The sequence below is a fragment of the Colletes latitarsis genome, chromosome 11 (assembly GCF_051014445.1).
Source record: "Colletes latitarsis isolate SP2378_abdomen chromosome 11, iyColLati1, whole genome shotgun sequence".
Lineage (NCBI taxonomy): Eukaryota > Metazoa > Arthropoda > Insecta > Hymenoptera > Colletidae > Colletes > Colletes latitarsis.
The window spans coordinates 13,246,663-13,267,900 of NC_135144.1; the positions used below are offsets into that span (position 1 = coordinate 13,246,663).

Here is a 21,238-nt window from a genome sequence, read left to right on the forward strand (position 1 = left end):
CCCATGAGCTCTACTTCAGAGAAAAGTTTCATTGAAATATATTCACAATTGTAAGAGTTATGGCTGTTTGAAAATTGGACCATTTTTATGGGGTTTTTCTCATTTTGCGGGGACAAGGACCAACTTTTCGGATATTTTTGCTATTTGTACATATTCTCCATCAAAATACGCGTAGTTTGTTTTTTTAAACATCAAAATCGTCCAATCCGTTCAGAAGTTATGACGTTTTAAAGATTCGCATGAAAATTCGGGCAGACATTTCTGGCCAGAAATTATACTTTCGGTAAGGAATTTTTTTCTCGAAACTGAGTAGGATTTCGAGGGTATGTCTGTTGACCAAAAATGATTGCAATTGACCCCTGCAACTAAAAATAATTTTTCCAAGACGATTCGAAAGTCTTTTTTTTCACCCAAAAATTTCATACCTTCTCGAATTTTTTTCTAGAAAGTGAGTAGGATTTCGGGGGTATATCTATTCACCAAAAATGATTGTAATTGATCCCCGCAACCGAAAATAATTTTTTCAGAACGATTTGAAATTTTTGAATTTAATTGTTAATAACTTTTTAACGAAACCTCCATCAACAAATTGGTATTCTTGATTTTTGTCTTATTTTGGCCTCTAGAATCCTCTATTAAAATTTTTCCCAGGGGTGACCGAACACCCTGTGTATTCTCAATATAATATAGTTTTTAAGCTGTTTTCATACACTGTTTTAAGTAGTGTATCACACCTAACACAGTGTATCGTATATTGTGCAATGATACATCTCGTTATGCCTCTTAGGTTCAATAAACGATTTAGTGCGTGTTTAAATCGTTAAGTTTCTTTTCCTTAACCCAATAATGTAGTTGACAATGCAATCAGTATACCTAATATACATAAATATGAATAGTGAACCTATCATTATTGCGTCACTGTATTTATAACCAATGGTGTAGGTACATCCACGTTTATTATTATACAATATCTCGCATCCATCTTTTTTAAAAAATGATGGACGTCGTGTACATATGGGACGGAATGTAAATGTATTTGTAACACATGCTAGATAAAGATTTGGTATATTCATGCGTGAGGGTGGGAGACGAAAATAAAGATAACCATCTTGTAAACAAGGAATTTAGGTAGTTAATAAAACGGGAAAGGTTTCAAACATATGATTAATAGTGTAAACATATCATATATCTGTGATACATTAAAAGCAACATTTATTTGTAAATATGAATGAACAAAAATACATACATACAATTATGGGAACATATTTCTTTTCGGTGCATATTTTCCTTAATATGTTAACTAACACTTAGCTGTTGTTGTAATCTTGCCGATAAAGAGCACGATGAAAACAGTAATTTTTCGTGTAATTTCACATCGGTAATGCATGTACTTATTCAATATGTTAGAAGTTTAACAATGTATTAAGAACAACTTACGTTCGGTTTTTTTTTTTTTAAATACGTTACAAACTATTGTATTATACAAAATTTGCAAATATATGTCAATTTTAACATTGGTTTCTTCTGTTAATTAATTTTCGATTTTCGCATTTCTTCTCAGAAATAAAAACATAAATTATTTATTATGTTGGAAAGAAATGGTAAAAAGTACTGAATTTCAAAAAATGCATTAAGAATTAATTTTTTTTTTTTTTCTTTTTTTGTTTTGTTAGATACTTTCAATGAAATAAAACGATTTGATAAAATCTGATTAAGAACAGAAGTATTTGGTAATTACTTAAGAAATAAATGTTAGTCTTTAAAATTGTCTTTTCTTTGGTAATACTTTATACTACTATACTTTTTTATACTTTTACAGTAAGATATTTGAAATACTTCTGGACATAAAATAATCGATAATTAAAATTAAATGATATTTTTAAAGTATTGCTAATGTATTTCTGTCACGTAAAACAATTTTGTACAAACATCTGTATCGTAAATTTAATATAATAATATCTCTGTTTTTCTATGAACAACGACAAAAGACTGGTCAGACATTGGAACAACGTATGTAGAAATATCGAACGATATCGAATTTAGCCAAACTGAACGTACGAGTTAACGAAAGAATAGAAATATATCATTAAAATAGTATAACGTTGGCGAAAACTAGAGTCGTGTGAAAAAAATATGAGCGTTTGTTATACCTCTTCGAGCATAAATTGTTCACCTAGATAGAATCGATACAAAGGTTTAGAATGCAACGTGTTTTTCAGAACGTTCGCGAATAGACACCTTTTTACTAACAACAGATTGGTCTTGAATAGAGTTTTCAGATTGGGAAATATTTTCGTTAATCAGTGCTCTAAGCGCGGCTGCTCTACGTTCTCTGGTCGCTTGTCTTTCGGAAAGTTCTTCCATTTCGGACTCAAGATCGTTCAAACGAGCTTTCGTTTGTTTGGCTCTGGTTGCAGCAGAACTAGCTAGCAAATTATCGTCGTCGTTGATTAATTTCGACCATTTAAGTATCGGTTTGTTCTCGGTCATCTGTTCGATTTCGTCGAAGAGCTTGGAGCGCCTTTTGAAAGTAGTGTCCGCATCCTCGATCGTTGATTTAATATCTTGTATATCTCTTTTGATGTTCAGAGAGTTTTCTAGAAAATCTTGTTCCTGCCGTAGGCGTCGTGATTTTCCCAATACGGTGTCAAGTTCGTCTTGTAGTCCGAGCGTGGCTAATTTCGCTTTGATCGGTTGCGTCGTTGCGACGATATCGTTAGCAAAATGTTCGGCGAATCGACGTCGACTGCGTTGGCCACGGCTGTCGTAGACGATCTCCTCGTTTTCAGGAAATAGGCTGTCGGTGGCCAGGGAAGGCATTGGTAATTGGGGGCCGCGGATTAAAGGATCTATTTCAGGGTCAAGGTCACGTCCAAGGGAACTGTTGCGAGGACCGGAGAGGTCACGCGTGCCTGTAAAAACGGATACCTCAAGATTCGTTCACTCTTCGATAGCCTCTAAATGATTTAAAAACTCTTCTATCGCAATTGTGCATACCGTTCCAATAACACAATCATTTTCGCTAAATACAGGGTTCGGTCGACCAACATGTAAAAACGGCTACCACCTATGTATCTTTCTTATGAAAAAGTAAAGAATATACAGGGTGTTCGGACAGCTCTGGGGAAAATTTTAATGGGAGATTCTGGAGACCAAAATAAGACGAAAATTAAGAATACCAATTTCTTGATTGAGGCTTCGTTAAAAAGTTATTGACGTTTAAAGTTCCGCCTGCAGAACGACAATTTGCAAATAGTTACGTGTGAACGATAGTAGTTCTCACCACAGACGAGTTTTTTAATTTCAAACATTAAAATCCGTGCAGGAATTATCATTTTCAGGGGAACCATTTCTGGTCATTGTATTTTCGATGAAGAATTTTTTTCTCGAAAGTGCGTAGGATTTCGGGTGTATGTATATTCACGAAAAATAATTGTAATTGATCCCCGCAACCGAAAATAATTTTTTTAGAACGTTTTGAAATTTTTTTTTTCGAGACATCTACCCCCTGTCGATTTTTCTTAAAAATTCGTTTTTCATTTTTAATAAATTTGTTTGACGTTGTACCAAAATCTTGTATAATACTTTTTTGTAGGTATCCATGAGCTCTACTTTACAACTAAATTTCATTGAAATATATTCACTATTGTAAGAGTTATGGCTGTTTGAAAATTGGACCATTTTTAGGGGGTTTTTCTCATTTTACGGGATTAAGGAACAACTTTTCGAATATTTTTGCTATTTGTACATATTGTCCATCAAAATACGCGTAGTTTGCTTTTTTAAACATTAAAATCGTCCAATCCGTTCAGAAGTTATGATGCTTTAAAGGTAACCATGAGATTTCAGTGAAACATATCAATCGTATGGTCAGACATGACATTTTCGGTAATGAATTTTTTTCTCGAAAGTGCGTAGGATTTCGGGGGTATGTTTATCGACCAAAAATGATTGTAATTAACCCGTGCAACCAAAAATAATTTTTTTGGGTCGATTTGAAAAATTTTTTTTTTCGCCGAAACTTTCAGCACCTATTCGAACTTTTTTCTCGAAAATGCGTAGGATTTTGAGGGTATATGTATTCACCAAAAATGATTGTAATTGACTTCTGCAACTCCATAAGGTGTAAGGTCTACTCGTATACCTCGTCTGGGTTAGGTGTTCACAGATTGCTGTTCTACATGCGGAATTTTAAACGTTAATAACTTTTTAACGAAGCCTTAATCAAGAAATTGATATTCTTAGTTTTCGTCTTATTTTGGCCTCTAAAATCTCCCACTAAAATTTTTCCCAGGAGTGGCCGAACATCCTGCATAAAGAATAATATTTTTTGATTCGAGGTTTTCGAGAGAATAGTGTTTGAAAATTCATCATATCAGAATACTGTTTGGCCAGTTTTATTAAAAGGTACGAAGATTTTTGAACAACACATATCGTTTTGGATATTCAGGGGCCAAGGGGGGGGGGATGTTAAAGAAACAATGTATTGTGAAAATATCGAGAGTCAGGATCAAAATTAGTACAAACACGGATCAAGCATTCGAACAACTGAAAAGTCAAAATACATTGCATAGCATTCGAACGTAATGAATTTTAAAACTCAATTTTCTCGAAAACCAAACCTCGAATAAAAAAATTTCATTCCCTATTTTTTTCTTATTTTTTTATACGGAATCACGTTGTATCCCCTTTTACATGTTATTCGGCTGGACCTTGTATTGCTTTTCAAACAAATTTCTATTCAAATAATAAACGAATCATTGTTAAATCAATTTTGAGAAGCAATTTAACAAGTTCATCAATTATTTATCCTCTCGCTTTAACGAATACACGCATAATACAGTGATCCCTCGTTAATGTTCGCTGGCTTGGGTCCACAACGCGAACTTTATCGAGGGAGTTACTAAGGATGTTTGATTCCTGCGAGAAGAATCGATTCTCGAATCAATTCTAAATCGAAGCGACTAGAATCGATGCAGCATGAAATCGAACTCCGAAAAATCGATCTATTGAAAATCGATTCATGAAATCATTCGAGGTACCACTTCAGTATATTATCTGTTACTAAATATTAATAGGTTTTCGTGTTTCATATAAACTTCGAAATCTTTAAATTAAATTTGCATATTTATAATTTATATTTATGATATGACAAATGAAACAATTAATAATTAACAAAGTTTTCAGTTGTCACCAGCACTAGTGTGCATGAAATACTTCCAAACAGTAGTTTTTGCTTTGTGAGACACTAGAAATGGAAATTGTTTACAAAATTATTAAAGCAAACTATAATGGATCATTCCAAATCGATCACTTTTATCCCTTGATGTCTGGGACTTTGTTTAAAATTGAATATTATGTAGACCATACGATACTAAGGGTAGTTTAAGTCATCACTTTGCTGCTTTTGAATTTATTTAAAAATTATAGTCTTCTGAAGTTTACGATTTTTGTGAAAATGGATTGTACTATGTAACGTGTTGAAATGCATTTTTTCAGTTTTATTTGGAAAGGATTGGCTTTTCTAAATGAATTTTGTCCATAATGATAAATCGATAAAATACAAATTCATTTATAATTTCCGATATTGCAAAATTGATTTTTCATTCGGAACAATATTTATTTCAAAAGACCTTTCTTAATAAGACTGAAAAAGAACATTTTAACACGATAAATAGTTTCCAAGATAAAAATTACTAAGTACAACCCATTTTTACAAGAGTCGTAAACTTTAGAGGTCTGTATTTTTTAAATAAATTCAAAACCAGAAAAATGATGACTCGAACTACCCCTATCATATTCAATCTTAAACAAAATCCCAGACATCGAGGGAAAAAGTGATCAATTTAGCATGAAATGTAATCATTCAATTTTTGTAATCCGATAAACTAAACAGAATCTTTGACAATTAATAGAAAAATTTCTAATTTAAGGAATGGTCCTCAAACTAGAATTTTTCTTTTCTTACTTGTTATTTGTAAATTTTTAAAATGTAGATTTAAGGATAAACAGAAAAGTTTCATACATCGCGCTATAAGTAAGGTAAAAGAAACTGCATTTTCGCCCTTCTGGGACGATCCACAAATCAAAGATCGATTCGTAATTAAAAAAAAAATTGATTCGTGCCAAAAATCAGATATTCAAGAATCGATTCAAAAAAATCGAAAATCGTATCAAAAAGATCGTATTTCTGGAAAATCGATTCCGAATCGAACATTCTTAGGAGGTACTATTCCGGGAATTGCCAACTGTTATCTTTGTTAGATTTGACCGTAGTCTAGGCGAAAGTGAGAAAGACTGAATGAGAATGAAATAGAGAGAAATGTTCAACGTTTCTTTATCCTATAGATTTTAAAATCATTCCAAAATCAATATAGAGAAGACTCAAGTCGAAAGTAACACGGACCAATTGTAATGTATTCTTTTGGCGATTATGAAATGTCTTCGATATTCTTTTGTGACATATTTTTCGAACGTTTATCGTCAACATCCTGTGGTTTACCCAATCTTAAAGAAAATCTAAACACACCGACAAGCTAAAAAAATAAATAATAAAGAATTCACACTAGAAAGAATCAGACTCTTCCCAAAAGCTCAAAAAACTTTCATATCGTCGAAGCAAAATGTTAATTTGGCTTTTGTAAACAAAAAATATACAAATTATTCGGTCAACAATTAGAAGCGTGTTATATGATTGGACGAAACAAAAATTAATAGTTTTTTATGTAAAACATAAATAGTATTGGATTCGTAAAGGTGCTACGATTAAAAACTGGCACGCAAAAGAAATTGATAATGGAGTATGTTAAAAAATGGTCTTGTATCGCTCCGAAACCTAAAGTATTGGTAACACATCATTTTTTAGATCCCACAAATGTGTAAATCCACTCTTATGTATCGCAAATGTAACGGGAAAGTTATTAAAAAAGTGATCGAAGTGAAAAGTGCATAGAGAAAAAGTAAGAAGTTGTTTACTTCGATTGATCCTAACTTTGAATAAAACGCTTGAAATGCAAAAATTCAACAATATTTTATAGGTAGTTAAAAGCCAATTTTTTATATTGTAGATACAGAACCCGACAAAAATATTAATTAATACTCCTAAAAAGTGTATTCATAAGTGTGCTATGACTTATGTGTAAGGAAAAATTTGATGCATTAGAAGCAAACAATAATTGTTGTCAGTCTCAGTTCCATTCGTATATAAAACCAGATCTAGTGGATTTGTAGTATGATTATATCAGTGATAATACCCAACATATACACGGATACCAACTGCCCAATAGAATTCTAAATAGTCAAACTTCACACAGACGAGACTCCTGAACACAGAAATGTCGCGGAATTAAATCTAACAAAAATCGATCGAATAAATACCAAATCTCTTCATCTGTAGTTGCTTTCCTTTTTCTCGACATTATTACTCTTTGTGCTTTTGCTATTGCTAATTGACTAAACCTTACGATGATTTTTTGAACAAATGATGTACATTAGATTTTGCTTAATGAGCCAATACTTTTGTCCATGCATAAAATGCTCGAGAAATACGTTTATGTTATCAGTTTATTTATGTTACTGCATCTGTTATATAATAAACTAGGATAATTAATAAATAAATGTATCAGAAATTTTCTCTATAAATCAATTTCTTTAAATATTGTCATGCTAATATTTTTGTTAGTCACCCCTGGGAAAAATTTTAATGGAGAATACTAGAGGCCAAAATAAGACGAACATCAAGAATACCAATTTGTTGATGGAGGCTTCGTTAAAAAGTTATTAACGTTTAAAGTTCCGCCTGTTCTGAATTTTTTTCTCGAAAATGCGCAAGATTTCGGGGGTATGTCTATTCACCAAAAATGATTGTAATTGACCCCCGCAACCGAAAATAATTTTTTCAGAATTAATTAAAAATTTTCTTTTTCGTCGAAAAATTTAGGCATCTACCCCCTGTCGATTTTTCTTAAAAATTCCTTTTTCAATTTTAGTAATTTTGTTTGACGCCCTACAGAAAAGTTTTCTAATACTTTTTTGAAGGTACCCATGAGCTCTACTTCAGAGGAAAGTTTCATTAAAATATATTCACAATTGTAGGAGTTATGGCTGTTTGAAAATTGGACCATTTTTATGGGGTTTTTCTCATTTTGCGGGGACAAGGACCAACTTTTCGGATATTTTTGCTATTTGTACATATTCTCCATCAAAATACGCGTAGTTTGCTTTTTTAAACATTAAAATCGTCCAATCCGTTCAGAAGTTATGACGTTTTAAAGATTCGCATGAAAATTCAGGCAGACATTTCTGGCCAGAAATTATATTTTCGGTAAGGAATTTTTTTCTCGAAACTGAGTAGGATTTCGGGGGTATGTCTATTGACCAAAAATGCTTGCAATTGACCTCTGCAACTAAAAATAATTTTTCCAAGACGATTCGAAAGTCTTTTTTTTTCACCCAAAACTTTCAGCACTTACTCGAATTTTTTTCTCGAAAGTGGGTAGGATTTCGAGGGTATGTCTATTCACCAAAAATGATTGTAATTGACCCCCGCAACCGAAAATAATTTTTCCAGAACGATTTGAAATTTTTAAATTTAATTGTTAATAACTTTTTAACGAAGCCTCCATCAACAAATTGGTATTCCTGATTTTCGTCTTATTTTGGCCTCGAGAATCTTCTATTAAAATTTTTTCCAGGGGTGGCCGAACACCCTGTATATCTTCAAAGTGCGTTCAAAAGAATATAATTAATATTTCATTACAGTAACAGGACTATTTTATCAAAAATTAGATAGTATTCGTATTCGATTTGCACACAATTTCTCACTCTACCTATTCATCCATTCCGTGCGATCTCGATAAAAGAAAAGACTTGGGAATTTCTACAAATAGACCTTCGATCGGAGGTTAAATATGGTCAATTAACGCGGTACTATTGTACTATACATATACATGTATTCGAGCTCTTTGAAAGAGTATAGAATTTCCTGATAATATGTTCATATGATTGTTATTACAAAAAAAAAATAGAAAAATAGTGTGTTTGAACAATGTACTAACAATATGCAAGTTTCAGACAGTTTGTCACGATAAAAACTACATTTCATTTATAATTTATATTTTTAGGCATTTTGTCATTTCTGTTGAGAATTGTATAATTATATTTCTCTAACGTTATTGACTTCGTTATTTGTGCGTTGTATCATTTATAATTGAATTTCTCTTTAAAAGGACAAACTTTTTAAATCTTTGTTTCGTGTAATGGAATTCTATATGCAAATTATTGAAAAGTAAAAAAATTGACTTATACGAGTAGATTAAGAATACTTTCCGGTTATTAGATTAATTTTACGTTCGATAAATGTTTCAATAGGTTACGGAACATACAAGTAATTTGAAATTTCGATCCTCTGAAGGAACACGTGGCCAAATGCTTTATTTAACAGGTACAATCTTACAAATGTTACGACCAATAAAAGTAATAATACGAACAACTACTCTATAGATGTGATATTATATACAAAGTTAAAGAAGTAGATAACTGAAAATTTTACCAAAGTGAAAACATTTCTCTCACGAAGTGACGAACTGTACCGATGGAAGTGTATTAAAATATAATGTTCGTATATTATAAAAGACGTTATTATTCGTGTCTCGGGATACAATAAATCATTAGACGGTGCTGCTTCATGTTGTGATTTTATTTTATTTTGTTACGAATGCAGTAGGTCTCTTTACGGTGATCGTTTATGTAGATAAAATTTATTGCGTCTGTAATACTAGATTTAAGAAACAGTACATTCAGTTCCTTTCACATCAGGATTTGGATTGAACATGCCACTCACGAGACTTGAAGGAGTGAAAAATAGTTAAAAATTCTTCTTATCGGAAAGCTACTGATTATATTCATAACGGTTAAAGGATAGAAATAGTAGGATACGTTCACCCCTTAAAACCATTTTGGAAAACGACTGAAGATGTTACCGATGTCGCTTCGACGGGCCGCGATCTCGTCGGCTATTGAAGTTCTTGGTTCGGAGAAGAGCGGTCGAGAACTGTACTTCCGATCTAAGTGATCGACCATCGGTTTATAATACGATTCTCCTTTATCGTAGTTGCATCCGTAGACACGCGTACGCGGCCTGCTAAGGATTGGTCTTGACATCTTAACGGGTTTGCTTTTTCGTTATCTGAAATTTGAACAATTTATTAGAAATGTTACGCGAGCTCTGCTATTCGTTATAAGATGTATGCATGATGAACAGTGATCCCTCGTTAATGTTCGCTGGCTCGAGTCCGCGATGCGAACGTTATCGAGGGAGATACTAGGAATGTTGATTCTTGCAAGAAGAATCGATTCTGGAATCAATTCTAAATCGAAGTGGCTAGAATCGGTACAACAGGAAATCGAACTCTGAAGAATCGATTGAAAATCGTTCAAAGTACCACTTCAGTATACTATTCATTACTATCGAAATATTAATAGCTTTAAACTTCGAAATCAAATTTGCATATTTATAATTTATATTTAAATAAAACAATAATTAACAATGCTTGCATTTGCCGATGAAATACTTCCAAACAGTACTGTTTGCTTTGTAAAACACTAGAAATGCAAATTGTTTACAAAGTTATTAAAGCAAACTAATAATAATTCCAAGCGAAATCGATCACTTTTTCCCCTCGTTGTCTGGGATTTTGTTTAATATTACGTAGACCATACGATATTATCTTTGTTAAGCTATGTTATGTTAGGTTGTTAGGTTTGATCACATCGCAGGTGAATGTAAGAAACACTAAGAGTGTAGAGAAAACTATTCAACGTTTGTTTATTCTACAGATTCAAAAAGCGCTTAAAAATCAAACTATATGTACATGTCATTTTTTTTTACAAATTGCATGATTCTATGGTAGTTCAACTTTAAAATAGCGAAGGCTGATTTGTTAATAACGTTACGTATTATAACATATTCACCAGCGATCATCAGTCTATCCTTTTGTATCACATTTTAATTATTTTGAATTTTTCTAGTACGTTCAATATCCGATTTTATTATTTCTGTTTCGTTATTTTTAAACTTTGTTTTTCAAGATTTTGACAAAGTTTGGTTAGTCCTATGTATGAACATTTAATGACCAGATTTGTAACGTTCACCTCGTCGATACAGTTCCAGGAAATGGGTGGGGATGGCTCCGTGAACAATATCGAGGGGAAAAAGTAACAAACCCAATGAATTTTCAAAACCGATTTTCTCGTAAACAAGGTCTCGAACGTAAAAATGTTATTCTATTTTTTCGACTTATTTTTCCATGTAGAATCATCCTCTGCTCGTTAGTACTATTCAAAAACATCTTTTTTTACCAAAAGCAACCAATTTTGTTTTCATTTTTTATGTACGTAGTAATGTTACCATATACACAAATCTTATTTAACAATTCCAGGATTCACGATACTTATAAAGCTCTTTTGCTTTAGAAAATTTGAAAAGATATATGTATGTGTATGTATAGGTCAAAATTCAACGATCGAGAAATGCGATTTTAGGCATAAAAATAAGCGGTAGAATAATATTAAAGTTTTGGAGGATTCAACGTTCGTTAACAAATAAGAAATCGTTTGAAACAATTAAAATTCAGATAACAAATAAGCTCTTATAGTTTGACCCAGGACCGTTCCGGTGTTGTTAATTTAATATTATTTAATTAAGTATTTAATACAGCGTTTTTATATCTATGTATATATGTATAATATAGAAGATGTTCGTCCATAAATATCCAAGCAAATATCTCGTAAATGGTTGACATTATAAAAAATATTCTTTTCGAATTATGAAGGTCAACATAGTTTCTTTTTATAATAAATGTTATTAATGATATCAAAAGATAATTTAAATGTTAAATATCAAATCAGCAATTTGTATTATATCTTTGAACTAACAATAAGTGTGAATTATTAAAAAGGTTAAGAAAGTAAACAAACAATATTCTAATTATCTGATTGATAGATGTATAATAGTTCATTTTTTACATTAATTGTACTTTATTTATAAGCACAGAAACGTGAATTTCGACTAATTAATGTATTAAATTTAGTCATTAAATTAAATTAAAAATATCATTTTGATTGGAAATGATTTCTATTAACTAAATATGCAACAAAATTATATGTATCCATTAAAGAAAAAGACTAAGTTGATCTTCATAACTCGATAAATCCATGTAAATGTCTCTTATTGAATTTGTTGAAATTTGAACCATTTATGAGATATTTGCTTGGACATTTATGAACGGATACTCTGTGTACAAAGTTTTAAACAGTTATCATGTAAAAGAAATATTTTTTAACTTTTGTCTTCATAAAATGAAACTGCACTAATGAAACGATAGTTAAACCTCGTATTAATTCAGTAATAAAACCTTTCTTGACAAATATTAACTTGGTTCTTGTACTTGCTTATATTTCGTATACGTTTGGTTTATAAAATATTTATATGTGTATACATTGTATATATATGTCGGCGATACGATTCAGCGATAATAACAACTATTGTGTGATTTATGGTTGATAGAGTTTTTGGGAAAGTCATTCGTAGGGATGGTTTGTAAGAGGCGTATTAATTATTTTAATTAATTATTTTCGTAATTAATAAACGAATCAAAATTGTATTTATCATGGATAAAAGAAAACTTATAAGGTTATATAAACAAAATTTGAAGATAACCTCAAAATTTTACTTGGAAATCAAACATAAAAAAAATCAATTGTCATCACTTTAAAGGTCTTTCAAAATCATATCCATCCATGATGAAACAAATTTTTGTTCGTCCACTAATTACAAAAATAATTGACCTGGTACATGTACAGGTGCACTTCTCAAAATATGTGTTGAAAGTAATTGAAAGTTTAGGAGATTTAAAGGTAAACTTTGTTCTTTTTAAACAAAATACTATATTTTTATATTAAAATACAGAAGAATATCGAATTCTAAGTAAAAAAGTATATTGATCTTTATTATAAACATGATAGACGTTTAACAAACATTGTCACGTAAACATTGCTCTCCTGTGCAAATCTGTGATATGGTTGAATTTCTAACTTGATATTATGCGAAGAAAATTTTCAAGAAATAAAGTAAATTTATACTATTAAATTTAGGGTTAGTAAAGGTCAATACTTTTTTACACAAAATTCGATATTACACCGTGGCATAAAAAATATAGTATTCCAAAGTTGAGACCTTCGAATCTCCAAAACGCTTTCAGCTATAAAAAAAATAAGTACACTATTATAGAGTACCTCTTCAAACCATATGACTTTTATACAGAATATTTTATAATTAAATCAATATAAATCAAAGCTGATTAATCTATAATGTTTGTAACAATGATGTTGTAGTTGATCAATTTCGACCATTAATTATTATCAATTATCTACACTAATTTAAATTGATAAGTGATGGATATGGATAAGTGAAGGTCCGGGAAAAATGAATGAATATACACGTGGCGATTGGACGATGAAGAGCAGTAACCCACGTTTTATTCTAATGTTCTACCGTTGAATAACAAGATGCAAGTTAATAGAAACTGTCACTGAGAATTCTGAGTGACCATTTCTGGTATTGATACGCGCCAAATACAAATACTAGGCGGGTAAAGCTGAACTTGTTTACTCATTTCTAACAATAAATATGACTAAATATCATATGATATTTTAAACTGTACATAAGAATATTCGTATACGAGAATAGTGTTACAAAGATTAGATATAAAATTAATTCGATCGAATTCTGTTTCTCAAAATGTAATCGTGAAACAAATTTTGATTATTATTCATATTAGTGAAAATGTTATAATGAACGGTCTATGACTGCACCTCCCTCCCCCTCCCCCTAGAAACGGGATAGGTTTCACACTTTGTATCCGTTACTGTGCATCAATCATATCGATATTTTTTTTATCAATTATCGAATTTATAGATTTCTGCTAAACTTTTCACTATTTCCAAATCTTACGAATTAAGAAGTAAGCCAATTTCCAAAGTTAAAGGGAATGAATCACCAAGATCACGTATCTAAATCGAGGTAAAATGTGAAACAGGCTGCCAAATTGTATTAATTTTACCTACAACCACAATTGGCACTGCTTCCTATAGTTAGCTGGTTGATCGACTCAATGCAAAGAGCACTAATTTTATCTGTAACCGTTCGACGTTATGTATTCGAGGAAATTTTATTTCGATGACAAATCATATAACTATGTCGGTTAAAGTAAGCAACAACGAAACTAGCAGGTTTAAATAGCACAAGCTCGACGGATAAATTTACATTTCGATCGATTTCGAATTATCGACCCAATATTATCGTTGCAATTATACTTTCGCTGCATCCATTTTCTTTTCAATGCGAATTTACTGGATACATAAATGTTTAAAGAACCTTACGATAAAGGAGATAAACTAAATTTCTTACGATGTTTCGTGGTACTGGCTAATTGCGAATAAATAAAGTACTATCATTTTATGATTTAATATTAGTTGGTTATAATAGTTAAACTGAACATGAATGAAATTAATACAGAGCTCCAAATACCTCCATCTAGGTTTGCTCAAGGGTCTCTACTATGAGTAACCAGTAAACTGGAACGAGCAACTACATGTTGCTTAAAAATAGACCATGTCTAATTTGGTGTCCGTGAACTGAACTGGCACACAGCACACTCGAGTCCCGGACAACCGCCTCCGATTACGAACTCATGTAGTACATAATGCCTTGATCTACCATTCTTTTCCTATAACCTATTCTTTTACTTCTTTTCCTCCTCCTACTTTCTAATTACTTTTTACCTATTTCAATTCATCTTTAATTTAATGTACACTATCAATTCAGTCGCAAACAATTTCATTTCCACGTAAACAATCGTTAAAATTAGTTGGATCTCTACGTAATTCGATATTATAACATTAGAATTTAAAAACACCATTTAATTACTGTATTGGAGAGGAGGATATTTCTATGACAATAACAGATACATTTGATGAGAAACAAAAGTAAATGCATAATAAGATTAATAGATCAATTCATCACAACAATTATAGTATGTTTATTTCGTAATAAATATTTCATACTATTTTCAAAATACCAACGTATTATAACTATGCATTTGTAATTGCAATGTTATTTCCATCGTTTCAGTTGGAAATTTTGTATTTTGCATGAGTAATATTTCACACTTATAACAATATTAATATAATTGTTTTAATATGTTTTTCTGTTTAAGTACTCTTATCTGAAATTAAATAATATGTAACAAAGAAAGAAAATGTATGTTCCAATAAGAATTATATAAGCACAAAGTCACAGTGCTTATAAACATATATGTATTTAATTAATTAATTATCTATTGCAATAATACAAATTCTAATTCAGGCATTTCTTTTGTGCATTCATTATCAATAAGAAATATGTGTATTCGTTAATTGAAAATCAAAGTAATTATACAAACAAAAGTCTCATTAAGTTTGAGTAATATTTAAAAATTAAAGACAACATAATGCAATTTATACATATGTTATACCAATATAAAAATTTTGTGTGTGTGTATCTTACACAAGAAACATATATACATATATACCATGTATAGTTTTCAAAAAATGTAAATCAACAAACTTTAAAAGAAAAATAAAATAAAAAACCATTACTTCTATAATTTTAGACATTCTTTTTCGTTGAAACATCACATTTTCTGGATAGAAATGACCTTCGAAAAACTTATTTATTTATATAATATTGAAAACAAATGTTTAGACACATTTGTAGGTGACTCTAATAGATATATTTAGCAACATACACACAGATGTTTTATATTATCAAAAAGAAATAATTTAGAAATTAAATATATTTTATTAATACGCGTGTATGAACAATTTCTTGTTCTTTTTATTTTATTTTTCGTTTATCAATAACGTAAACATTCAATTTCATAGCTATTTTATCAGCCGATTTTTAATTTTAAAATACTACAAAAAGTACTGTATAAAAAGAGTTTATATTTACAATCTTATAACGTGCAATTTAAATTATACTATTCAAACTATGAAACATCGTTTTCCATAGATATTCAAATAACAGTAAGACAACAATGATAAGAAAATAGTAGACAGTTGTGATATATTTGACATTTTTGAATATTATAATACATTGCACGAAATAATTAATGAAACAAAGAACAGTAGAAAGTAACTTTGCTTCAAGATAGTAGTAGAAAATAAAAAATTACAAAATCAAACGCAAATGGTCACGCGGACCATTTTCTAAAAACAAAATTTGCGAGGGCGTCGCGTAAACTACAAAAAAAAATGTTAAGCTACTGAATTAATTTGTGGAGACTTTTTGGCGTAATTGTTTTTCGAGTTTAAATAGGAAATACAGACCGAAAACGTAGATTTCAAGAACAAACTGTTTCTAAGGTCCTCCGCGTGCTCTAGACAACGATTTAAAAATAATCTTTATGATCTGGCGTCAAGTTACAGCAGAAAGTTAGATCATTGTTCACTAGAATTCGACGACATATTATCTTAGAAATCAAAATAGATATAAGAAGCAAACACAAAATTCTATCGTCGAAAATGAAAATTTGTAAAAATATTTTTATTCTAAATTTTTTTATTTTCCTAAAATATTTCTTAATTTTCATCTTTTAAGGGCCGTAGTAAAGGATGCCAAGGGCCACGTGTGGCCCGATATTATTGATCATTTCAATCGTAACATATCACATATTTGATTAACAGAAATTCTATTTAAACTCTTGTCCCAAACGAATATTTAATATACTTAAGATAAAACCATTTAACCAATACTTTGACAATGCAAAATACGTCCGTGTATTTAAAAAATTAGCAAAATATCGATAATATTTGGACAAGACGATCGAAGGATGTTAACTACAACGTACAATTAATGTAAAACGCTAAAAATGTATCGTTAATCGAATATTAATTTTAAACCAACGGTAAATAAGCAGACAGTGTCAAAGTATACGTTCATTACATCACTGTATCAGATCTACCAAATTAACTAGCAGACATAACTATCAAATAACTAATATCGATTATAGAATTACTACAGCTGAATCGATTTCTATTGCCATAGTGAAAGTACATTCTTTAAAAAATGTTTAATATTAAAATCAGAATTTATTTTCAAAATTTGCAAATAAAATTCACCCAGGTAATACAATAAATAATGAAAGCTTGAATAATGAGCAAAATTGAAATCGTAACAATAAAAAAAATCATTTAACAATGAAATGAATTTTAAACGACTAAAAAGAAATAATATAGATTATTTAACGTACACTGATACTGTAATTTAGTCAAAGAGTGTATTATAAATTTGTTAATACTGTAAAAACCAGAAATTATGTTCAAGATAGGCAAGATTAAAAGTTTACTTTGTCGATAACTGAATTCTTCACATAAAACGGAAATACATATAATACGATTAAAATTGTATTAACTTGTAATATTATTAATTCTTAATTAAGCAATATTTTAAAGCCAGTTAATAAAATATAATATGAAATTATAGAGTTAATATTTATAACGATGTTACGAGTAGTTCCTTTCATTGTTATATTTTTTAACGAAATCAATTTCTAACATTATTGGCACTTTAATATCCCATTCGACAGTATTTTATTTGAAAATAAGTTATGACAATATATATATTTCTTTGTTTTCGAAGCAAATCGATTCGATCCTCAATACGCGCACAAACACACAGAAATAAAAATTCAAGTAAGTAACGTAAAAAAATGTAATGTCTATACCTGAACTTACACGATATCCTTTCAGATGCTATTTCTTCGGAAGTAGCGGCACGACTCCCACAGACGATGCAACCTTGCAACGCCCGTTATTTCCCACTCCTTTCAGACTCCATCCCTTCCTCTTTGTTGTCCCTCGTTCCTAACACCTACTTCCTATTCATTTCTTCACACTCCACAAGCATTTATTAACTTTCCAATTTACAACATCTCTGGGCATTATCCAAGTAAATTATTTGACAAATAATCATTACGACAATATATTATTTTATTTGGCTAGATATTGTCTGTAACAAACCTTCGCGAAATTTATTTCAAATAGCAATTTAAAAATAATCGTTTTAAATAATGTTAATTGGTATTTCATAAATATTGTATTTCAATCGATCTTAGGTGCTCCATCTGGTCAATTAATAGTAAATTAAAATATTACTTATTTCCGGAAATAACATTTACTTCCCAATTAAAAAATTTTGTTTTTTTAATTTTTCCAGAAAATGTTTAAAAGAAGTACTGAATAATATATAGGAATAATAGTATTCTAAATTCTAATTATAAAGTATTCTAATATTCTAATTATAATTGTTTTTTATTTTAATTATAATAATTAAGTGTCCCTGATTTCGAGAAAAAAGGATTTTAAACATTTTTCATGAAGATGAACTCAGCAAAAATATAAATAATAATTAATATTTATGAATAAAATGAGCTACAAGAACTGTACGCTGAACTTATCCACAATGCCTCAGATATTCTTTAGTATATGTATAAATTAGTATTATAAATGAAGTCAATGTAAGGTATAAGTGTAAGACTTGAAAGAAAGTAATCAGTAATGTACTTTTTTTGTACAATATTAACCCTATAACTCTGCATGATTCTAAAGTCACATACACATTATCTACTTTTTTGAAGTCTTATTTAATTCCATTATAAATATATGTATCAATTATGGGTTTAAAGCAACAGCATGGCCTGCAATCAATTTGTCTACAATTATTTTATAATTTCTTTGAAAATTATAATTTAATTATTTTCACAATTATTTTATAATTTAAAATTCACCTTTCAATATACATATGTCTCATTATTAGTATTTATTGGTGGGTTTATTGTAGAACTTTGTTCACAAATCAAATATAATTTGAGTTATAGAGGGTTAATTGTATTATTATAATTATAAAATACTCAAACTAAAAACTTCACTTTTGTATAGCTTCAATATCCTATTCAATATATTTGAAAATGATTTATAAAACATTTCTCTATGCTTTAATACTTTCAAAACAGTTTTTAACAAAAATTTCGAACATTTTCAGTAATAATTGCTCTAACTTAGAAACAAGGTTAAACAAGGCACATTTTTTATTAATTTTATGTTCTCGATCAACCACTGAAGTGAGTATCACATGTTAGAATACATATTGTATACCTACAAAATTGTTTTCTAATCATATCAAGAAATGATAAATGATTATTGTATAATAATCTAAATTTTTAGAAACTATAATAAAATTAAATAGCATTTGATCTTTATTATGAGATAGAGTTAATGACTTGTACGTAATCTATTATAGTATTACTTGAACCAATGTAGTATACAACTATACATATAGCTATTATCTGGTTAAAACAGCAGTTTCAACTTGCAATGAGTCCATAAACTCAAAAAGTGATCTTGAAGATACACAATTAAATCTCTACAAGACAAAATTGACATGCAAATAAAATGAAAAGACAATCCTTAATTTTGTTATATTTTTTTAAAGTTTACATCACAATACAGAAGTCGTTCATCTTTATTAGAAAAATAATAAAATAATTTAACCAAATCGTCAAGCGTTTATGTCGGGTACCTAGAATGGGTGTCATCGTAATCGTTTTGATACTTTAAAAACTTTCATATAAAGAATAACTTATTTTATAGAAAAAGCATACAAAATTAAATTTTATTTCCTAAAGACTTATCAAGGTGCATCTTCTATTTTAAATTTGTAATATAAGAATTTGTTTATAATTTTTGTGTTGCGAAAACGACTATTAATACGTTGACCGTTATGGTGATCACTGGTAGGTAATTGATGTTTCAAATTTACAACTTACAACATGATTAAAGAGTTTACAATAAATGAACCTTAACATTTGTAAATTATTGAATAATATCATCGACATTAAGAATACTATAAAATAACAAGTATTCCATTGAACTATCGAATAATGTTGAAGATATCCCTAGACAGGGAAAACCAACGTATTAAAAAGAAGAACTCAATACAGTTGATGGTTTCAGAGAAAAAATTCATTTGTGCAGGCAGCCTGATTTTCTGAAAATGAATAAAAATCGCAAACTTTGATGTTCTGCACTTTTCAAACATATTCGAAACATTACGACCCCCTCCTCCATCATTTTATATGAATTACATACATCGCATTTCAATTTTATTAAAATCAACTACACTTACTAAATTGATGAATAAAAATATAATTGGTTAAATATATTATGTTTAAACTGTTTAGGTACAGACTACGCATACCATATTATAAAATTTCGAAACGATGTAGAATCTAAGACATAGTATTATAGAATAATAACATTAATACGTTAATACTCCATTAACAATACCTAATTAGAAAACGTCAAATGTATTGATATATTATACTACCAACAGAATAAACGAAGACGATAAAATGCACAAAATAAAGTTAGAGATTAACTCGTTTACGAAGAAGTGAAAAATATGCCTTTATCACCAAATTTTCTATTATTAAATTTAAGTACTTTTCAAAATGTATTACAAATTTAATATTTCAGTAATTTGTTCTTGGCCACTACTATTTAATCACAATGTGAATGAACGTATATAATACGCCAGTGATTCAAAAATCATTTAGAAGGCATTTAATGTTAATAAAAATAATAAAAAAATTATATCGTAGTAAACAAATTTTTAGAAGTTTGGTTACCACTTTATTTACCATCCCTGGTGGGGATCGAACCCACGACCTTTGGATTAGAAGTCCAACGCGCTATCCTCTGCGCCACAGGGACTTAGTACTGTAATGTTCCTTATGTTCATATATATATATAGTAAAACATATACTTCTGTAGATGTCGCCAATGCATATGATAATTTGCAAGCCAGTAACGTACATATAAAACAAAAATAAAACAACCATAACTAAAACTAATCATTATCAGCAAAATACTTGATAAAACGTTTCCTAAACATTTATTCGAATAATAAATATATAATGTACGAATCATAATTATGTTTTATTTCTTTATTTTTATAATTTTTTTCAGGTTTATATATTTTGTATTACTATAATGTGAATTTATGCACTCAAAATATATATTTTAAAAATGTTTCATTATTCAAAATGCCAAAAATGCTTACTACTTGAAATAGAAACGA

General features: G+C 29.7%; 1 protein-coding gene and 1 non-coding gene across 4 annotated transcripts; both read right to left on the bottom strand.

The window, feature by feature from the left end:
- Nucleotides 1–1,188: 1,188 nt before the first annotated feature.
- On the bottom strand, nucleotides 1,189–17,990 carry LOC143347368 (uncharacterized). 3 transcript variants are annotated; one of them, XM_076776441.1, is made up of 3 exons: nucleotides 17,836–17,990; nucleotides 9,981–10,186; nucleotides 1,189–2,912 (listed from the first exon to the last, which is right to left on the bottom strand). In XM_076776441.1, the coding sequence occupies exons 2-3, from the start codon at nucleotides 10,159–10,161 to the stop codon at nucleotides 2,197–2,199; spliced, it is 897 nt and encodes a 298-aa protein (XP_076632556.1). In that variant the 5' UTR covers nucleotides 10,162–10,186; nucleotides 17,836–17,990; the 3' UTR covers nucleotides 1,189–2,196. The 3 variants fall into 3 exon arrangements, with proteins under 3 accessions (XP_076632556.1, XP_076632555.1, XP_076632557.1); XM_076776440.1 differs by having other exon boundaries at nucleotides 17,826–17,983; XM_076776442.1 differs by lacking the exon at nucleotides 17,836–17,990 and adding an exon at nucleotides 14,588–14,726.
- Nucleotides 17,991–20,798: 2,808 nt separating this feature from the next.
- On the bottom strand, nucleotides 20,799–20,871 carry Trnar-ucu (transfer RNA arginine (anticodon UCU)). Its single transcript has one exon. It is a non-coding gene; the product is annotated as a tRNA-Arg (tRNA).
- Between the last annotated feature and the right edge of the window lie 367 nt (nucleotides 20,872–21,238).

What these genes read in the sequence shown, in the direction of transcription:
- LOC143347368 (XM_076776441.1), bottom strand. Translation starts at nt 10,161, where the DNA reads ATGTCAAGACCAATCCTTAGCAGGCCGCGTACGCGTGTCTACGGATGC. An exon ending in GGCCCGTCGAAGCGACATCG is followed by an intron (nt 2,913 to 9,980) that starts GTAACATCTTCA and finishes CCGTTTTTACAG; the next exon opens with GCACGCGTGACCTCTCCGGT.